Raw genomic sequence first — 17709 nt, forward strand, 5'->3', positions numbered from 1 at the left:
CTTTTTCTAGGTTACTGAGAAAAAAGAAAAATCCCTCCCCCCAAATGCCCAGACAGAATTCTTCTGAGAAAATTTGTTGGCTCAGCTCTACCTATTCCTGCAATTGTGGCAGCAGCTTTTGCAGCTACTACAATCACAAGTATTGCTGGGCCTGTCTTTTGTCATGCTACGACCAAGACACCACCACCACCACTGAAGTCAGTAATCCCGTTTCTTGCCCCCTCCCCCAACCCTATCATCATATTTCATGTTTTCCCACCTAGAAAAAAATGTGAGCAAGGTCCAGTGGAAATATTCACAACCCAATATCATGCCATACATTTGCATTAATAATGGAGGAAAAGGGGTAGATGTACAGCCTTTATTTATTGCCTGGTTTTCTAGCAATAACACAGATATGGGTAATGGTTCAGTTAGGAATGCCACATTCCTAAGGCATTTACATAGCACAATGGATGTATTAGGACATTTGGTAGTATTCTTGAATCTAACTCAATGCATTCAGTCAATTTTTCGCTTCTCCACAACTAACGTATCACTTTCAGAAAATGATACTGTCTTTTTTCCTAATGATTTTGCAGTAACCTCACAAGAATAAAAAAAGACATTGAATTTAGCACTATACATATAGATTTATCAAGGTGAGCTTGGTTAGGGTTTTTTTTTTCTTTCTTAGAAAAGCAATATCCATCTACGTTAACTTGATGATTTGATATTCCACCTTATGTTCTAGTTTCTGTATATTTTTCGACGGCAGTATACTCCATAGCTTTTTTCCTTTATTTTTTTCATCTGTCTACTGACAAAGAGTCTTTTCCTTTGGACACATAGAATCAAAGGGGCCTGTTCTACTATTTTATAATAAGCTGGATCTTGTATGTAGAACTGTATTTCTGTAACATATTGTTCCATAGCCCTTTCTTTGCATTTGCGCTTCCCTCCTAGTTTGTCAACTATGTTATTGATCAAACCATCCCATCATGTGACAAGTTTTTTGATGGCCTGGATAGAAATCATGGAATCCTCAAAACATCTATAGTGTCCCAATGGATGAGTCAAACAGAATTAATTCATTATCATAGTTTGCACTGCTTAGAATGTAGGGAATGTGACCCAATAGTCCCAGAGATCCTTGACGTATCAGGCTCATTACTAATCAGTACAAAGAAATGGCTAGACAGCAATTAAGAACTGCAAATCCACACTTAAGAATGTCATGGGCAAACAATAAGGTACATGCAAATCCTTATAAGGAAGTCCTGACAGCCAGGTTTTTAAAAAAAATAATCTGATGGGATGGGCAATTTTGGGCAGACAGGAGTGATTTATCTTTTCCCCACTAGCTGCATTTCTGTCTAAAACTGCCCTCTAAGCTCTTAAGCCAGTTTTTCCCACCACCCCAAATGTTCCAGGTGTTTACTTGAATGGCATCTTGTTTGTCGTAACAAATACGCAGAAGGCATATTTATCAAGCTTTATTAATACAAAAAATAGTAAAAAAAATAGTTAATTCTGTACATTAAGAGATTGCTCTGAAAATACTATACAATATTTTTTACGAGTACAAAGATGAATAAACTGTAAGAAGATGAGTCCAAAAATCAAAAGACTTTTTTTTTCTTTTATGAACTTCAGTTACTGTATACACTTATTTACCCTGCATTCATTTTCTTCCACCAGATTCTAGCATTACATGTCTCTAGGCATGGGAAGTAAGCAGCATAACACAAGAATATTAGAACATGAGCACACAGGTACTACAGATCTTTATGTAGATAAGTAATCATCTTGGCATAAATCTCTATGAAAAAGAAAAGGATGTCAAATTAAAAACTCGTTAACAGCATGACGAAATATGTGGCTTTTATAAAGTCTAAGCCAGAATAGTTAATTTCATCATGCAATAAGACTGTTTACATATTCTTTTTAGTAAACTGAAAGCTGAGCTACTACAGAGCAGGAAATTCTTCCATCCACTGACTAGTTAAAAAGAAAAAGAAAAAAAGAACACACCTAAATTCCAGTTGTTCTTTTCTGCTTTTAAATTTAAATTAATTAAAAACCAAGTCCTTTTGCACAGACCTCTTATATTACCTCTAGTTTGAAGATGCAAGATGCATCTGATGTCAAAACAGGTGCAAGTAATATCTATGTTGAAGCAAGTTCCAGTGAAATCAGTGGAACTTACTTCCATGTGATATGCTCAGGACTGGGGTATATACCATTTCTTTATTTAATGGAGTCTTCCATAAATAAAGCTTTATCAAGTTTCCTTCTAAATGTTGATAGTACACAAAGTCTATATTTAGCATTTTTGGAACAAATTTAGTTTAAACACAAGTATGGAGTTAAGCCAACTTTCCAGAACTTAAACCTATGGGTAAAAGTTTATTTTACTGCTAAAGAATGAACCATTGTGCTTGAAGTTAAGAGAGAATAACCTTGAATCATTTTGCTCTAGACAGTCTACTGAAGCTTTTCAATTTAGCAAAGGAAAAACTGGATAATTAGCAGACACTCCATGCCAACAAGACTTTTCATTTGCATTTCTTCCAATGATATGCAAGAGTCATTATGAAATGTGGAACACCTGTTCACTATCAAGAACTCTGCCGCGGACTCAGAAAGTTGAATTGCTGATTGCCTTACAAATAACCTATGGATAAATCTTTGGAAAACTGCATTTCTCTTTTAACTGAAGTTTCCAGCAGTATGCTTTTTTCACACAAGAAATGAGTCTCCGTGTGTAACACTGTAGGAGGAACCCTCATACTAACGTCGTCAGCTGTTAGCACTGTCAAGAAATAAAATAAATAAATAATGAATACAATTTATAAAGGATTGGTGTGAAAATTACTTGCAAGTCTTTAGGAGACACTATAATAAATTAGACCAATAAAAACCTTAATGATTTTTGAGTTACTGAACCTTTAACTTCATTTTGCAGTTTGACAATAGATTATGGACTGGAAATCCCCTTTAAACCTTTTTTATTTCCTGAACAGCATGACAGCCTATGTTTGCACACCAGTTGAGGACAAAATAATTTCTGGATCAATAAAGAAGTGATATGGGGGCCACTATATAATAAGCTTGACTGAAAAAATGTAATGATTTGTTACCAAATAATTACATATGTTTATGTAATTACACACATATCTAGTAAAAACAGAGACTGCAAAGAAAGGACTGAAATCTTGTGTTTTTTAAACCTGAGTTGTAATACTGTTTTGACGTGTAAAACAAACTTGTTTTTGCGGATTGAGCCTATCTTATTGCATATTTTGTACATATTTAAACTCACAGAGAATTCTCACAGAGAACATCTGGAAAATGAAGTTCTCAAAGCATACATCCTACAGCAATGGCACTTCCATCTGAACAGCAATTTGATGTAACAAAGCTTTTAATTAAGTAACACTGGAAGTAACACATGGACTTACAGGATGTCCATTACAAGCATGCTAAGGGTGCTACTCCCAGAAAAGCAGAGAGAGAGAGTGCGAGTGTGAGTGTGTGCGCGTGCGCACACACGCAGTTGAAAGTCAGACCCACTCCTGAACAGGAGTTATTTCCAAGTTATGGGGCTAGGGTTGGATCCAGACTGTTCATTCCATGTTCAGAAGGACTCCTTCCATTCACAGAAACCACTGGGATTCAGCAGAGGCTCCCACTGGAGGAAAGAGGGTGCTCTTTGCCAATTCCCTGTTCCCCTTGCACCTCCCTGCATCATCTCTCATGCTGCTCTCAAGGGTTGTGCAGCCTGCCAGAGAAGGTTTTCAAGAGGCATAGGAGGAATCAAAGATTGCCACTGCACTCTCTTCCTCCAGCATGAGTGTAACTCTGCTCACCGCTACTCTGTATCCAACCCATTGCGCTCTAAACCACAGCTAAAATTAGCATCAGAATAATCCATGCAACCCTTGTTTTAATATAAATCAGTCATATTCACATTAAATTCCCCTAAATCCAAAATAATATTAATTCAAATGAATTGTGTCCCTCAGAAGAGAAGCAATTCTTACCTGCTGGCTGATAAGGTTTTCCTGCCTACATTCTGAGGCGTTGACTCACAGTGGAAAAAACTTTTTATCCACCAACATCTTTCAAACACTTCAGGTAAACCTATAAATGTATATAAATGAATAGTGTCAGTGAATAACTGAAGAGTAAAACCACAAAGCCACAAAAAAGACTATTAATTTTTGAAAAGCAGCAATACCAGATAAAGCAAAGCATAGATAAGAGAACAATCCTATGGTTCCTAGACAGCATCCAAAGGTTCCTGCAGTGGGTCCCTCTACAAAGACAGAACTCCAACCTCATACAGGGGAATGTGCATTTCGGGGGCATGCCAGTAGGTGGGGAGAGAGCAGAAGAGGATGTAAGGGAACCTAAGTCCTTCCATCCATGTCCCAATACCCGGAAAACAAGAGTGCATCTAAATGTTTCCCTCCCGTTGCTGGGAATGGGAGGAAATGACTTTTCTTCCGTTCACGGATAAAAGAAAAATTCTGTAAGCCCAGCCTCCCTCTCTACTTTTGCCCTGTTGGCAAGTTCCAACAGGGCATAAGAAGAAACAGAGTGCACCAATCTCTGAGTCAAGAGCTTAACATTCTTCTCTCAAGTCTCATTGAAAATATATGAGAATTAAGTGCACAGTTGAGGACAGGGGTACAACAGATTCCCATTAATATGCTCAAGTTTTTCTAGAATATAGCTAATAACTTTAAGAGAGCCACAATACCATGGAGGGGTTTTTCCTGGTCTGAGTTGGTCATGGGTTCAGAACAGCAAGATGAACTGCTTGAAGAAACGCTGGAGTCAGAATTCAGTCGGGCTGTGTGTCAAAAATAAGTTTACATTATTTTGTGGAAGCACTTTCCATTCAATAGACCAGCGTTTGTGGTTCAAACTATCCTTAAGGCAGTTCAACAATATTTTATATGTTGCAATGAAAAAGCAGAGGCCCACTTAAAAGCATAAGGCATGGCTAGCTAACACGTATCCTATGTCTATTCTTTCAGTCAGGGGCTAATCTTTTACACTTCTATTATCAGATGATAATTCCCTTTCAGATATTCGCCTTTCAGATATGGTGGCAAAAGACTGAACTAATATAATTCAAAAAAGAATTAGATGAGAATAATGCTTTCAAGATTGTACTTTGTTTGTTGAAGAAACCATTAAACATTACTCCTTCAGAAGTCACTGAAACATAAAAGAAAAGCTGGACTTAGGAGCACACAACCCAGACAGCTGCTGAGGGAATTGGGTTTGGGGATGCCAGATTCAGGGCAGTACTTGTCATGGGCTATGTGCTCAACTTTAAACCAGAACAGCGGAAACAAATACTACCAACTGTTCATCTTCATGTGTAAAGGTGGCAATACTGTAATGGTGGCAAGACCAGAACTGCATTAATGTTCAGTTGGGGTATGTGTGTTTTCATTCATGAGAAAATTTTCATCAATGCCTATTCAACAAATGGTGTATTGTGTCACTGACTGTGATCACAGCCATGTGTGCAAATTCATCATTTTATATGACACGGATAAATCACACATGCAGATAATGCATGAATGACTTGAACTGGGTAGCAAATTTAATTAAAAATAAGATACTCCTTAGCAGAAGAAATAGTGGGGACGCTCCTTGCTTGCAGCACTTTGGGGTCTAGGTCCAGCCCTGGGCATAAATGTCCAAACTTTTCACAGTATACACACTATACATGTGACTCCCTTTCTATAGATGCTTTGAGGTCATGTCAGTCTCCATCAGAACGTAAGAAAAACACATGCAATTTCAAGGCAGAAAACTTACTTCGGTAGTACTGGTTCTTGGCCAGAAGGGAGCCAGCTGAAGGCACAGCTGCCATTGCAATGGTGCTACCCAGTAACAGAAGGAAAGGATTATGTGGGGGCACCTGCAGGTTAAAAGAAAATGGAAAAACTCTTGTTAATTTAAACCACAGTGCACAGTAGCATACAGACCCCTATGTAACTTAGAACTGTATTACAGATTTGCATTATGCAATTCTAGACCTCAGACCCTGTAGGTTTGAGTTTCTTATGGGAAACAAAGGGTCATTTTACATGAAGCAAGTGTGGATCTTTCTCACAAGTCCCCAAAGTCCTGAGGCTCTTACAACTGATGTGGGCATTTTTAAGGCTGGGCCAAAAACTCTTAGGAATAGAGGAAGTTGCCCTGTCCATATGGCTCAGTATTGCCTGCTCTGATTGGAAGCAGCTCCTCGGGGTCTCAGGAACAGCTCTTTCACGCTGAGTGCTACCTGAAGTTGCCCGGAATTGAAGCTTGGGCTTTCTTTGTAAAGTATGTGCTTTACCATAGAGGTATGCTGTAACAGGGTTGCCTTCTGTAGGTATGCAGCTCCATCACCACACTGCTCACATGAGTTTACCACATTATGCAAGCCATTATTGCTCAGGTCAGAAACAATTCATGGTGTATGAATCTTCCACATAATGTTCAGGATCAGGGGATTGCTAAAAAATCCCACTGAAAATTTATACCAGAGTAATATTTATGCTTCAAAAGCTTTAAAAGTACAAAACCCAAGGTGTTTTTGCATTTTTGTTCAAAGGTATAGTTCAAAGGGTCAAGCGTTGGATGATACACTGATAAAACCTAACTTACATTAAGCCCAAGGGCACTCTTTGCAAACCAGCTTGCAAGTACTGTTCTCCCGTTTGTTGTCATCATCTCAATGCTGTATTCTTTTACTGTGCTTTATTGTTTGCACCCTGCTTTGGCATCATTTTAGAATGAAAAGCAGTTAAGAAACTTCAAATACATAAATATACATAATCATAAATAATGCTATTTTAAAATGAAAGGCAGCATACAAAAGGGCACAATCCTATGCACGTTTAGGCAACAGAAGTCTTAGAACTCCCAGCATTCCCCAGCAGCAAGAGTTATAGGACTTTTTCCTGACTCTAAACATGCATAGGACTGCGCTCTAAGCCAGCCGGTCTTGATAGTTCCCATTAGTTGGAAAACAAACCCCAGAAAGCACTTGTTCCTGCCGAAAGTTTGGGCATCCATTCACACAGCATCCCAGGGGAAGGGCAGAAGCGGGGGAAGTAAGCGGAGTCCACCTTACCTGGCTGCTCCCGTTGCCTCCTGCACAGCCCCCTCCTCGAACACCAGAGCCTTTTTTTTTTTTTTTGCTTCAGCAGGGGATTCTGCGGCCCCTTCGCTCTTCAGGAAAGCGGCTGCAGCTGGCCGCAGCACTCGAATGACCCCTCCGCTTCCCAGCAGCGACCGGCGACCGTCCTCACTTCCCACACCTCGCTCCAGAGCGGGCTTTATATAGAGGAGCTGGGGCGTCGCGCGCGTGCGCGCAAGCGAATTTGCGTCTCGCCCTGAAGGCCCGACTCCGCTCGACCCGGGTCGCGCCTGGCGGGGTAAAGCCTCCCCCCCTCCCCCCGTCATCTGTAAAGACACAACAACAACAAACAAGCAAGCGAAGGCGCGCGCTCCGGGCACGTGCCGCCCGACTGGCCGAAGGGGAAGAGCGCGTGCTCTCCCGCCTCGCTCCTTGACTCTAGCAGCGGGCGGATAACGGCCCCCGGCCCGCATTTCTCAACGGGGTCAGGGTCGCCGAGGTTGCGAAGGGGGCCCTGACACAATAGTCGCGGATGAGTCAGCGGCCGCGGCTTTCGCCGTCGCGTTCCATTTTAACACGTGACACGAGGAAAGCTTGTTGGAACGCGAGAGCTGCTTCGCGGGTCACCCTTCACGGTGACGCAGCCCGAAGCCCCCCTCCCAACGACCGGCCCGAAGGGCGCTGGGGATAGGGCAGCAGAAGGAACTCCATTTTATTCGTGTGGTCATGAGGGTCCTCTCTCTGCTCTGAGGTCGTTAAACTGCGAAACTGCACATGCTCGGGTCATTCTTTAGTTTATCAGGCTTGGCAAACGTTCCAACACGAGGAACCACCTACCTTGAGCTACCTTGGTTTTAATTTTGGGATGACTTTAGCTTCTTGGCAAAAACAAACAAAAAAACCCGTTTCCACTTGCCATGTGCGAAGATAACGTTTTACACGAAAGTAAGCCCTTTTTATTATGCTACAGATCGCTTTTGCTTGTATCTAGGACAAAAGTATCTTGCAGCACTTCAAATTTAGATAACACTGTTTCTAGCAAGGGGAAGAAATGGAAGCAGTGACAGATTTTACTTTCTTGGGCTCCAAGATCACCGCAGACGGTGACTGTAGCCATGAAATTAAAAGACGCTTGCTCCTTGGGAGGAAAGCTATGGCAAACCTAGACAGCATAGTAAGAAGCAGAGACATCACCTTGCCGACAAAGGTCCGTCTAATCAAAGCTATGGTTTTCCCAGTAGTAACGTATGGCTGTGAGAGAGCTGGACTATAAGGAAGGCTGAGCGGTGAAGAATTGATGCTTTCGAACTGTGGTGCTGGAGAAGACTCTTACGAGTCCCCTGGACTGCAAGGAGGTCACATCAGTCCATCCTAAAGGAAATCAACCCTGAGTGCTCATTGGAAGGACAGATACTGAAGCTGAAGCTCCAATATTTTGGCCACCTAATGCGAAGAGAAAACTTCCTGGAAAAGACCCTGATGCTGGGAAAGACTGAAGGCAAAAGGATAAGGGGACGACAGAGGATGAGATGGCTAGATAGCATCACGGATGCAATGAATATGAACTTGAGCACGCTCCGGGAGAGAGCGGAGGACAGGAAGGCCTGGCGTGCTATGGTCCATGGGGTCACGAAGAGTCGGACACGACTGAACGACTGAACAACAACAACAATAGGCAGCCTGGGGAGAGGGGAGAAGTTCTGGTTTTTCTTTCCAGCTCTAGACGATCCAGCCTCCTTCAGGAGCAACTTTCAGGGGAATTCAGTGAGTGTAAAGTGATGCACATTGGGGCAAAAAATCCCAGCTTCAAGGATAAGCTGATGGGATCTGAGCTAGCGGTGACTGACCAAGAAAGAGATCTTGGGGTAGTAGTGGTCAGCTCAATGAAGCGGCAGCTGTGAGAAAGGCAAATTCCATGTTAGGTATAATTAGAAAAGGAATTGAAAATAAAACTGCCAAGCGTACGGTTATGGTCACCACACCTAAAAAATGATATTGTAGAGCTGGAAAAAGTGCAGAAAAGGGCAATTAAAATAATCAAGGGCCTGGAGCAACTCTGCTGTGAAGAAAGGTTACAGCAACTAGGATTGTTTACCTTAGAAAAAAGGTGAGTAAGGAGGGATATAATAGAGGCGTACAAAATTATGCATGGTGTGGAGGTGGTGGATACAGAGACATTTTTCTCCTCTCATAATACTAGAAGGTCATCCCATGAAGCTGATTGGTGGGAGATCCAGGACAGATAAAAGGAAATACTTCTTCACATAGTGCAGAGAATTCACTCTGTGAATTTGGTTGACTTCACTAGCACAAGATGTAGTGATGGCCACCAATTTGGATGGCTTTAAAAGGAGTTGGACAAATTCATGAAGGATAAGGCTATCAATGGCTACTAGTCCCGATGGCTATATGCTGCCTCCAGTATCAGGCAATATGCCTACCAGTTGCTGAGGAACAATTTAGGTGGGGCTGTGGATCCATTCTGTGTTTCAGTCAGGACCAGCCAGAACTCTAAAGGAGCTATTCAAGGTGCTGAACCTATTTTGGGGATAGGGTTCAGAACATTGGATAGCTCCTTTAGAGTTCTGACTGAAACCCAGAATAGATTCATAGCATCACCAAAATCAGAGCCACCAGCCTCCACTGCATTACACCACACCGCACAGTTACACTGCTGTCTCCAGTTACCAGTCTTTTCTCATCGCCAAAAGGGAATTGGGAGCCAGTCCTTCTTTCCTAATGAAGCTGCTTTTACACTGTTCTCCACAACCGGGCTCCACACTAGTAACATTAGTGCAGATGAATGGGTGGTGCTGTAGAGGAGAGCCTAATTGTTCATGTTCGCACTACACTCTTAAAAGTGAATTAAAGAGAAGCTGGCGGGATCATAGCTGTCTGTCACTAACCCTACCCTTAACAGTTTAGATCAGGAGTGGGCAACCCCAGGGCCATATGTAGGCCTCAGTCTAATTTCATGCGGCCCTCACCCTAATTTCAAAAGCCCTCTGCATGTGATCAGTTCAGATCTCTGGCAAGAGCAATCTGCCCCTTCCTTGGCAGCGTCCTGCATGGGAAGAAAGAAAGAGGGAGATAGAGAAAAGGGGGTAACAGAAAGAAAGAGCAAGGGATGACAGAAAGGAAAAAGGGCTGACCCACTGACTTTTGGCTCTGGCCCTGCCCACCACTGGCTGTAGGCCCACCCACTACCAACATGTGGCCCCCAGCAGATTATCCACTAGGGAATATCCACAAGGCCCTTGACAGAAAAAAAGTTGCCCATCTCTCATTAGGCAAGAATTGCCTAATTCTTGCCTAATGAGGGATTAGGGTATTGACAATAAGGGTAGTATATAAATGTAGTAAAGAAATATCCAAATTATGGTATACAGCAAGATTCATGTATAAGCTATCCTAGTGCATTCTGCCAGAGGGGCCCATATTAAACATAAGGTATGCATCATTTTTTTAAAAAAAAACACCACAGAGACATTATTGAGTCCTTTACATAATTCTAGAGGCTGGCAAAATATTATAAAAGTTGAATGTCCTGAAATCAAATGTTGCCTGTCAAATGTACAGAGAAAATTCTGCTGTAGTTTTTTGAACTGCATGAGGAAGGAGATAACTAACTCCTTCCAGGCAGGGGCAAGCTGTTTTAGTCTTGCAAAGACAACGAATACAACAAAGGGTCTTGTGACACCTTAAATATGAACACCTTTATTGTGGTACACACTTTCACAGACTAGAGTCCACTTCATCAGACACTTTTCAGAAGTTCAGTTAAGAGGCAGTAGGGTAAGGAAGATTTCATCTTGATGTGTGAGTCAGATCACGTTACTCCATTCCTTGCAATAGCCTCAGTGGTACGTCTTGTCCCTTCTCTGAATCGTCAGAGCTGGTTTAGTAATCTCTCGCAGCATTTCTCAAATGTGCATTAAGTACTACTAGAAACTAGATTTGTCCATAAATGTAAACAAGTAGCAAAGGCCCATCAGGTGAACCCCTCACTTTATCTATTTTGTGGCATTTTCCATTGACCTCCTCCTCCTGTCAGAGTCTTAAATCACAACTTACATACTACTAGCACTCCAGAATGGGAAACTTGGAGACTGGCCCCGGTTAAAATAGTACACCTGACAGAGTTTTGTGTCTGTGGTAAAGTTAGTAGGCTCAGTTACCTCATTTTTTGCTTTTTAATTGTTATATGCTGGGTTATAGTCCATATTTATTATTTATTTATTTTAAACATTTCTGTCTCGCCCTCTATCATTAAGATTTCAGGGTGGCATACAGATGAAATCAATGTAAACAGTATAAAACAATAATTTAAACACCTAAAAACATATTAAACTATTAAACAAGCTAAAACCAGTTAAAATCTAAAACAATAAAACAGTTAAAACAATGCATTTAGCCACGTTTTTACTTGGCGCCGAAACAAGACCAATGTCTGCGCCAATCAGGCCTCCAAGGGGAGGGCATTCCACAACCGGGGTGCCACAGCAGAGAAGGCCCTCTCCCACGTTCCACCATAGTGTATGTCTCGTACTGGTGGCAGAGGAGGGCCCCTCCAACAGATCTCAGTTCTCAGGCAAGGATATAGGGAGAGGTGCTCCCTCAAATATCAAGCTCCCAAGCCGCTTAGGGCTTTAAATGTCATCACCAAAACCTTAAATTCCAATTGGGAGCATATTGGCAGCCAGTGCAATTCCTTTAAAACCAGTGTTATATGGTTTTTATGAGGTGTTCCAGTCAACAGTCTAGCTGGTGCATTTTGCACTAGCTTCAACTTCAGAGTCATCTTCAAGGGCAGCCCCATGTAAAGTGCATTGCAGTAGTCTAATCGGGAAGTTACCAGCACATGCACTACTGTGGCTAGGTTATCCCTGTCTAGGAGATCCGTAGCTGGTGGGTCAGCTGAAGCTGGCCCCAAGTACTCCGGGCCACGGACTCCACCTGGGGCTCCAGTGACGGGGATGGATCTAGGAGTACTTCCACGCTATGCATCTGCTCCTTCAGGGGGAGTGTAACCCCGTCCAGGGGAAGTTGCTTACCCCATTTCTTGACTTGGGAACCACCAGTCCACAGAGCTTCCATCTTGTCAGGATTTAGCTTCAGTTTATTGGCCCTCATCCAGCCCATTATAGCCTCTAGGCACTGGTCCAGCACCTTCACCACCTCAGCTGACTCTGACAAGGAGAAATAGAGCTGAGTATCATCAGTGTACAGTACTGGTGACACCTCACCCCAAAACTCCTAATGACCTCTCCCAACAGCTTCGTATAGATGTTGAACAGCATGGGGGATAGAATAGAACCCTGTGGCACCCCACAGCTTAAAAGCCATAGGGTAGAACAGGAATTCCCCAATACCACTCTCAGGAATCAGCCCTGCAGGCAGGAGCAGACCCACTGTGTAGCACAGTGCCCCCAACTCCCATCCTGCAGAGCTGATCCAGTAAGACACCATGATCAATGGTGTCAAAAGCCGCTGAGAGATTCAGGAAGATCAACAGGGTAGCAGTCCTCCTGTCTTTCACCCGGAGTAGGTCATCAGTAGCAACCAAGGCCATTTCAGTGCGCTACCCTGGCCTGAAACCAGACTGAAATGGGTCCAATCAGTTTCCTCCAAGAACGTCTGAAGCTGCCCAGCCACCACACGCTAAAGCACCTTGCCAAAAGGGGATATTGGCAATGGGGTGATAGTTCTCACACACCTCTGGGTCCAGGGAGGGCCTCTTCAGGAGAGGGTGCACTACAGCCTCTTTCAAGACAGCAGGAACCACCCCAACAGATCGAAGCACTTACCACTCCCTGGACCCGCCCAGCCGATCTACCCCTGCTAGATCGTATAAGCCAAGATGGGCAAGGGTCAAGCTTACATGTGGTGGGCTGGACTGATTCAAGCATCTTATCCACAGTAGGACGTTAGAGAATTCCGCCACGGACTCCAATAAGGCTGGATTCTTTAGAATCCTTCCCCCAGGAGTCTGTGGCAGAATGGAGCAATCCCCCCCCCCCCATCCCATGAAATTTCCCGGGGACGGACCCTACCTTTTGTTGGCCATCCGGTCTGTCCGCTGCCCTGGTCTGCGGCCACAAATGGCTGCCCCAGTCTGCGGCTGCCATTTCCCTCCCTACTTTAGCCGTGATAGGCTACGTAAGTATTTACATAGCCTATCATGGCAAAGAGCAGGGACGCAAATAGCATCCGCTACGCCATTTGCGTCCCTGCCTTTTGCCGTGATAGGCTATGTATGTATTTACATATCCTATCATGAAAACAGCAGGGACACAAATGTCGTAGCGGGCGCCATTTGCATCCCTGCTCTTTGCCGTGATAGGCTACATAAATATTTATTATTTATATATTTATGTAGCCTACCTATCACGGCTAATGCAGGGACGCAAATGGCAGCCACAACCCAGCAGTGGACAGAGGTCCGGCTGCAGGTGGCCCCGGCCAGCAGCTCTGCGGACTCGCCGTGGAGTGGAGCCTGCCAGGGAGGATTCCGGGGGGAGGGACGGATTGCCTCCCCCCCCCCACGGACGCCCCGGACTGGAATGGTGTGAGTAATCCGTATACCCCTAGTCCACAGCATCAGACTGCAACAAGTGAAACTGATCCCAGGAAACAGAACCAGATGGAACACTGGACACCTCCCCAGACTCTGCAGTAACCGTGGCATCAAGTTCTGAGCAAGTATGAGCAACTTTCTCCTCGAAGTGCCTAGCAAATTTATCACAACAGATGACCGAGGGTTCCAATCCCAGTTTCTCTAAGCAAGATCCCAACAGGCCCTTCACCACTTGGAACAATTCTGCTGGGCAACATTTTGAGCATGAAATAATAATATAATCTGAGGTCTTTCTATTGGTAAACAGAGATCTGGTGACACCACTGCTTAAACAAAACTTTGAGCCTACCACACGAGCCTACAACATGACTGCAGCAAAGTGGGCTGCAAACGTCATTTCTAATGATAAATTGTATTCCCAAAACCTCTGCCAAAAATCTTATCACATTCTAAAACAACATTTGCACAACTTGACAAATATATTTACATTCACAAAGAAAGGAGAAGAAAGTTCATGCCCATATAAATACATCAGGATGTATCAAAGGTTATTTGATCATGAGTTCTCTCCCCTCACCCCTTTTTAGGAGTTACGTTATGTAAGCACAGAGGTGACTACCATATGATATTGCTTCATTAAAACTAATGGGCCTTTGTTACTTGTCATATTTGAATTTTAGAGTTAATTAATATGCATCTTCTCTTGATGCACAAATTATATATTCATCAAGATTGATTAAGCACCCCCAGAACGCCATGCCTTTTACTTTGTTTATTTCTAGGACAGTATATGCAAAGTTTGCAGCTCTCATCAGGGATTTTTTGAAAATCTTCATGCCTCAAATGTTTTCAGACAAGTAGCCTTAAGCATTAGAAATATGTCAAAATAAGGAATAAAGATAATAAATCATGGTCTCACCAGGTGGAATACACATTTCACAACTCAGGATTCAAATTACAAGACAGAAAGAGAGAGAGTGCTCTTTGAGGACCTATCTACAAGCTATTTGTAAGTGATGAGAATAATGAATTAGCCCACCAAAGTTTATGTGCAGTTTAGAACTGCAGGAAGGAAAATGTTAGAACGTTAGTTTACATGTGCGTGTGCATCACTTGAATTCTGATTGCCACCACCATGATTGGCTACTCATACCTAACTAAACTAACTCCACAGAAAAACACTGCATTTGAGTTGTTTGGGAGTGGGATGATATGAAACCTCTGCCTGTAGTGTTAGCTCTGTGATATTGCAAGTCACCACTTCATGCTGACCATTAAATAATGACCATGCCTATACGAACCAGCCTTAATGCTGGTGCTGCTCCAAACCACAATCCACCCAGCAGTATTATATATAAGGGGTGAGGAATGTGCTGTCCCCAAGATGTTGTTGGGCTGCAACTCCTATCATCCCTCACCATTGGCTATCCTGGCTAGGGGTGATAGGGCTTGCAGTCCAACAATATCTGGAGAGCCAGGCAACCCTGACCTTCCAGAGTGTTTAATCACACAGGGAGCCTCTATGAATAGAAAAGACTCCCCGCTGCAGAAGTTTCACTACAGCACAAACTGCAAGGCTTATATCTCTCTTCCATTAATTTCTTTAAAGCACGAGTGTAGACCCTCAGGCCCGGGGTCCAAATCCCATCCTCCTGGGTCCCAATGTGGCCCTCTGGGGTTCCCCAAATAGCCATGCTCCCATCCCCTGGCCTCACCCCCCTTTCCCCAACTGCTGATGATCTGGTGGTTTCCTGGGTTTTGTGCAGGTTTTTCTAGTGCTGTGCCAAACATTTCAAACATTAAACCTTTTTTAGCAATTCATGGGTGGTGGGGGAGAAAACTGGCAAAAGAGGCAGAGGAGATGAGAATTCTGAATAACTTTCTCCTTGGGGAGGCAGGCAGGGGTTCCATTTACCTTTTTACATGTAGGAGGTAGAGATGTCAGAGAATTCCGCCACGGATCTCGGTGAGGCCGAATGCCAGTGCATTCAGCCCTCCGAAATCTGTGGCGGAATGGCCTGCTCCCCTGCCCCCCCACAGATCCCCCCCGGATGAGACTTACCTGGGGCAGATGTTCTGGGCGGTGGCGGCTCCGGCGGCGGCTCGTCTTCCGACCGGCTGCCGCCACCGCCATTTGCAGTCTGGAGGTGTGCGGGGTTTTTTGTTTTTTTTAACAGAGACGTGATAGGCTACATAAAGATTTACGTAGCCTATCACGGCTGGGTAAAAACAAACAAACCCGCGTACGCAAATGGCAGCGGCTATGGCCGCCGCCATTTGCGTTCCTTATTTTTCGGAATGCAACTGTTTACGTAGGCTAAAATGGTGAATCAAAAAGGGACACAAATAGCGCCCGCTACGCTATTTGCGTTCCCCTTTATTTTCGCTGTAATAGTCTACATAAATATTTACGTAGACTAAGACGGCGAAAAATAAGGAACGCAAATGGCGGCAGCCATAGCCGCCGCCATTTGTGTACGTGGTTTTGTTTGTTTGTTTGTTTGTTTGTTTGTTTTTTACCCAGAGCTCTCCATGGCCTGAAATCCGGCTGTGGACGGCTCTGGCCTGGGCCTGGCCGGCTGCTCTGCGGAGTCACCGTGGAGCACAGCCGGCCTTCGAGGATTCCGGGGGGGAGGAGCAGATCGCCTCCCCCCCCATCGAGGATTCCGGGGGGAGGGACGGAACACCTCCCCCCCACCATGAACATAATCCGCGGAAAGGTAAGTGACTTTCGTACACCCTTAGTAGGAGGTGGCTGAGGGGTCTTCTTTCTATTTTTTCCTTACTTTAAAAATGCCCGTGCACTTCCAGCAGTGCAGGGCTCTTTTCAGAGAGGCTTCTCCAGCCTGGCAGCTCTCCTTGAAAGTCCACGAGAGCACACAGTGTCAAGACAGAAACAAAATTCAAAGTGATCTTGATAGACTGGAGCGCTGGGCAGAAAACAACAGAATGACATTTAATAGGGAGAAATGCCAAGTTCTGCACCTAGGAAAAAGAAACCAAATACACAGTTACAAGATGGGGGATACGTGGCTCAACCACACTACAAGCGAGAAGGATCTTGGAATTGTTGTTGATCACAAGCTGAATATGAGCCAACAATGTGATGTGGGTGCAAAAAAGGCAAATGCTCTTTTGGGCTGCATTCATAGAAGCATCGCTTCCAAATCCTCGGAAGTACTAGTTCACCTCTACTCAGCACTGGTTAGGCCTCATCTGGAGTACTGTGTCTAGTTCTGGGCATCACATTTTAAGAAGGATGCAGACAAACTGGAGAGGGTTCATAGGAGGGCAACAAAGATGATCAGAGGACTGGAAACAAAGCCCTAAGAGGAGAAATTAAAAGAACTGGGCATGTTTAGCCTTGAGAAGAGAAGACTGAGGGGAGATATGATAGCACTGTTCAAGTACTTGAAAGGTTGTCCCAGAAAGAAAGGCCAGGATCTCTTCTCGATCATCCCAGAGTGCAGGACAAGTTACAAGATAATGGGCTCAAGTTACAGGAAGCCAAATTCCGGCTGAACATCAGGAAAAACCTCCTGACTGTTAGAGCAATATGACAATGGAACCAATGACCTAGGGAGTGGTGGGCTCTCCCACACTGGAGGCATTCAAGATGAGGCTGGACAGCCATTAGTCGGGGATGCTCTGACTTGGATTCCTGCATTGAGCAGGGGGTTGGACTCGGTGGCCTTGTAGGCCCCTTCCAGCCCTACTATTCTATGATTCTATGTGGTCTCATGGGAGTTCAGGAAGAGCTGCCGGTCTGAAAACCTTTGTGCAAAGAGCCCCACAATGCTGCAACAGCACATGGGGCGCTTTTAAAGCTAAATATAGAAAGAACACTTCTCGGCCACCTCCTACACCTACATAGGTAAGTGGAAACCCTGTCCCCTCCTCTAGTGAGCAGAGTATTCAAAATTCTCCCCCAAATTCTCCGCAAATGTTTGCTCTTTTATGCAAAAGATGCATAAAAACCAATGCCTCTTGCGCAGGAGAA

At 44.0% G+C, this 17709-nt stretch overlaps 1 protein-coding gene across 1 annotated transcript; it reads right to left on the reverse strand.

The window, feature by feature from the left end:
* Window positions 1–346: 346 nt before the first annotated feature.
* On the reverse strand, window positions 347–7309 carry PPDPFL (pancreatic progenitor cell differentiation and proliferation factor like). Its single transcript, XM_084849586.1, has 5 exons — window positions 7127–7309; window positions 5824–5926; window positions 4748–4840; window positions 4026–4125; window positions 347–2794 (listed from the first exon to the last, which is right to left on the reverse strand). The coding sequence occupies exons 2-5, from the start codon at window positions 5876–5878 to the stop codon at window positions 2782–2784; spliced, it is 261 nt and encodes an 86-aa protein (XP_084705712.1). The 5' UTR covers window positions 5879–5926; window positions 7127–7309; the 3' UTR covers window positions 347–2781.
* Between the last annotated feature and the right edge of the window lie 10400 nt (window positions 7310–17709).

The sequence above is a fragment of the Heloderma suspectum genome, chromosome 4, assembly GCF_057233095.1.
Source record: "Heloderma suspectum isolate Gila_16-S chromosome 4, 16-S_ref, whole genome shotgun sequence".
In the NCBI taxonomy this organism is placed as follows: Eukaryota; Metazoa; Chordata; class Lepidosauria; order Squamata; family Helodermatidae; genus Heloderma; species Heloderma suspectum.